Below are 4,252 nucleotides of genomic sequence, written 5' to 3'. Positions count from 1 at the left end.
TACGCTAAACACGTCACCAAAATCACGCATAGCAATGATCTACTCCAGGCACGCGATCACAGCCGAAGACGAGGCTGCGGTATGCCACGAATGAGTCGTGGCTCGCGAGAAAGTCGGACGAGCACAAACACCGAGCACACACGCACGGGAACGTCAACGGATAGCCAAGGCGAGGGATGAATTACTACTACTCGCAGTGGCACTCTTCATCGTCGCAGGATGGCAGGTGCGACAGGCACGCTCTCGTGACCTCGCACCGACGCCCGACACCGGCGCCGACCGGTGGCGCCTCCCCGGGCCCGTCCGTCACGGCCGCCGTCGGATCGCGGCCCGATCGCAGCCCGCCGTTGGATCTCCACCACCCTCCGGCGCGTCCCCGGTCAGCGGAGCGGGTCGGCCAGCGCGTGCGTCTCGAGTGACAGCCAGAGCCAGGCGAGCGGCAGACTCTTGACGTGCTCCATATCGTACTGCATGGCCGGCGCCTGCTCGAACAGCACCAGGTGCGAGGTGCGGTACAGCGGCGAGCCGGGCGCCACGTGGTACGGCACCGTCTTCTCGGCCGGCGGCACCGCCTCCGGGTTGGGCGGCCGGCCGAGCAGCCGCGCGCCCGCCAACCGCAGCAGCGCGGTCAACTCGGCGCGCGACGGCGCCCCGAACGCTCCCTGCAGGAACACGTGCAGCCCGGCGAACAGCGGAGGCCGCAGGCGGCACCGGCGGCGGCGCGCGCGCCGGCCGGCCTCGCCGGAGACGTCCCACGGCTCGGCCGGCAGCGTGGAGCCGGCTTCGGCGCAGGCGGACGCCCAGTCGGCCGTCACCAGCCAGGCGCCGACCAGCAGGGCGCGCAGGCGCGGCAGGCTGACGGAGGAGGCCGAGACGGCGCCACCGCACACTAGGTGGGTGGTCTGCTCGCTGCAACACGAAGCCCGCTGCTCAGGGCGCGGCCCCACGTACGGCACGGAGGACAGGCCGCCGGAGGACAGGTCATCGGAGAACAGATCATCCTCTCGGAGGACAGGTCATCCTCTCGGAGGACATGCCATCCTCTCGGAGGACAGGTCATCCTCTCGGAGGACAAGTCATCCTCTCGGAGGTCAGGACATTCTCTCCTCAGACCTGCACAGTGGCCTGGCCCACGACGGAAGGTCAACGGAGCAATTGTGCACCATGTGACCCGTCTGCTCCAGAATACGGAGACCCGTTTTCTGAACAACGAAGCAGTTCATCTTAACTTCCCGAATAAGAAGCATAACAAAGGCGTGAACTCTGACCTCCACAACTTTCTGCGATGCTCAAATGCGGGAAAATTCAAATGCCCTGTCTGTTACCACGGGTAAGTCGCCCTGTCGGCTATCACAGGTGAGTCGCCCTGTCGGCTATCACAGATAAGTCGCTCGGTCGGCTATCACAGGTCAGTCGCTCGGCCGGCTATCACAGGTGAGTCACTCGGCCGGTTATCACAGGTAAATCGCTCGGTCGGCTATCACAGGTAAATTGCTCTGTCGGACATCACAGGTAAGTCGCTCTACCACCAGCATTCCAGACGTGCCACACCCTAGGCCTGGGACCACGAAGCCCACACCCAGTCGTAGCTGCACAGAGCGACACATGCACCCGGGAGGTGGAACGGGCACCGGGGAGGTCGGGGCGGGGGGGGCGGGGGACGGCGGCAGCGACCCGGGCACCGGGGAGGCGGGAGCGGCGGGCGGGGCGCCGGGGAAGCGGGAGAGGGTGCCGGAGAGGCGGGGTAAGAACACAGTTCCACCGGCCCGATGTTACGCCGCTGTCGGCGCTCCCAGAAAGATGCCAACTTCCACAGCAAACACGACACAAAAGCTGCGGACGGTGTTAGCAGTTGGCTGGCAGCAATTAGGGGCGCCCAAACTTTGACAGGTGACGTCGTGTACATAGCGACGACCGCTTTGTAAAGCGACGCGCCACGCGTGGGACTCGTATCAAAATACTTTAATTCGAACGAATTGCTGCACAGAGGCACCTCCACAGAGGCGTCTCCACAGAGGCACCTCCACAGAGGCGTCTCCACAGAGGCGCCTCCACAGAGGCGTCTCCACAGAGGCGCCTCCACAGAGGCGTCTCCACAGAGGCGCCTCCACAGAGGCGTCTCCGCGGCCTGTTACAGCACTTCACGAGCTTCCTGTGCAGGGAATACCGAGGAGGAAAAATGCCATGGCCATACGTTTCTAACTGGGGAAAAACCGCCCGATGACGGCCCGCGCCTGCAGCTGATTGTCGTTGTCACGCGTCATGCGGCTGATTTTGCCTAAAAAGCAGGCGTACCGCTGCTCTACTACTTCTTCATGACTTACATCCGTCTTCACAAGCCTTTTTTCACCGCTGCCAGGTCTCTCCCCCCCCCCCCCCCCCCTCCTGAGCATGAGGTGGGTGGAGCCGACCAGCCCTAACTGAGCTGTCCGCCTCTGGTGAGCCCTGGCTAATGATGCTCCCCTCATACTGCAGCCGTGCAGCCCTAATCGAGCTGGCCAGCGCTGCTCGCCAGAGCCTGCTGGCCAGCCCCCGGGCCGGCTGGCTTGGCTTACCTGATGCTGCCCTCCAGCCGCCAGCCGAGGCGAGCGGCGGTGCGCCGCAGTGTCGCCAGGCCCGGCGCCGGCAGCTCGGTCGCCGCCAGCACCACGGGCCGCTCCGTGCCGTCCGGCGGTGGAGGCGTCGGCTCTGCCAGCGCCGGCTCGGCCGCCAGCGCCACCTCCAGCACCGGCTGGCCGACCGCCAGCTGGCGCGGCGTGGTGCCGAATAGGCAGCGCGCGTCCGGGCTGGCGCCGGCGCGCACCAGCAGCGTCGCGATCGCCGCCCGCCCGGCCGCCACCGCCTCGTGCAGCGGCGTGCGCAGCTGGTGGCCGGCGGCGTCGGGCGGCGCGCCGGCGGCCAGCAGCTGCGCGGCCAGCTCCTCGCGGCCGGCCTCGCACGCCTCGTGCAGCGGCGTCCAGCCGGCGTGGTCCTGCGTGCAGACCGACGCGCCGGCCGCCAGCAGCTGGCGCACGCGGCCGGTGTCGCCACGCACGCACGCCGCGTGCAGCGCCGTCTCGCCCTTGGCATTGCGCTTGGTGAGGCTGACGGCGGAGCCGCCGGAGGACTGGGTGCGGCGGGTAACCGCAGCGGCGGCGGCTCCGCCGGGCGGCGCGGGCTCGCGGCGGCGCCCGTCCGCCTACGGACAACGGGGTGGGCAGTCAGCGCCGCGCTGGCTCTGGGGACGGGATGCAATGCACGCCAGCACAGGACAGTGTGAACGATGACTCGCAGACGCAGTTAACACACAATACAGCCCATGCTCGTGCACGTGACACAGACGCAGATGTTCCGTGATCAAGGCGTACAGGAGGCCTGCAGCATTTTAAATGTGGTGTCTCATAAAATAATGTGTGGATGAACACTTTATATCGGTATATTGCTAATCAGTTTACAGATAACTGACATCTTAAAAGCATGGGGCAGAACAGTGGACATTTTTACCATCTAAAGACAAGAGAAGTGAAACAAATCCAGCTCAACCTAACACCAGCCCGGCAACACGGCGAGCGGAATCCCTTCCACGCAGACAACGCCTCGAATACCTCGTCTTTTGCGTCCGGCTGTTTGGAGCGACTTGCCACGCCGGCCGTCCCGCCGTCCTGCGGCCGGGTCTCCACCTCCCGCAGTGTGCCACCATCGCCGTCGGCCGCCTCCTCGCGCGCCTGTCTCCCCTCCGGCTGCTCGTCCCCGACTGCAGTGTCCTCGCGAAGGCCTTCCCGCTGCCGGGGCGACAGCCCGTCCTCGGCGAGGGCGTCTCCGCGCCGTCCGTCCGGTGGGGGCAGCCCCAGCAGAGCGCGCAGCTCCCGGCAGCCGGCCGTCATGGCGCCAACGGTCGTGTCGACGCGGCTCTCCCGCGCCTCGGACGGCGTCTGGCAGCTCGGGCAGCGGCCGCTGGCGCTGGCCGCCGCGCAGCGGCCGCAGAAGAGGTGCGCGCAGCGGCCGAAGCGGCGTGGTGCGGCGGCCAGCGCGCCACAGCCGCCACAGCGCAGCAGCGCCTCCAGCGAATCAAGTGCAGCAGCCGTGCTGCGCCAGCGGAACACCTCCGACAGCGCCATCTGTGGAGGAACGAGCGAACTGAAACCGCCACCGCGGGCCTCAGCGTAGGCATGCCGTAGCGCTCTGGCTACTGATGAATGCCAATGGGAAGTTCTTGCTAGCCATTGAGAGTCTTTGCCTCATTTGAGGATTCCGCTCGCTCCAAAATTGCCAG

General features: G+C 66.4%; 1 protein-coding gene across 1 annotated transcript; it reads right to left on the bottom strand.

Annotated features, from left to right (window-relative positions):
- Positions 1 to 380: 380 nt before the first annotated feature.
- On the bottom strand, positions 381 to 3,881 carry LOC119093148 (uncharacterized). The gene is made up of 4 exons (XM_037216053.1): positions 3,585 to 3,881; positions 3,153 to 3,178; positions 1,580 to 1,589; positions 381 to 572 (listed from the first exon to the last, which is right to left on the bottom strand). The coding sequence occupies exons 1-4, from the start codon at positions 3,861 to 3,863 to the stop codon at positions 381 to 383; spliced, it is 507 nt and encodes a 168-aa protein (XP_037071948.1). The 5' UTR covers positions 3,864 to 3,881.
- Positions 3,882 to 4,252: the final 371 nt, after the last annotated feature.

Source organism: Pollicipes pollicipes, unplaced genomic scaffold, assembly GCF_011947565.3.
Source record: "Pollicipes pollicipes isolate AB1234 unplaced genomic scaffold, Ppol_2.1 Scaffold_1600;HRSCAF=1878_pilon_pilon_pilon, whole genome shotgun sequence".
NCBI classification, from domain to species: domain Eukaryota; kingdom Metazoa; phylum Arthropoda; class Thecostraca; order Pollicipedomorpha; family Pollicipedidae; genus Pollicipes; species Pollicipes pollicipes.
Note: the sequence above shows the minus strand (reverse complement) of the source record. Positions and strands in the feature narration are given on the sequence as shown.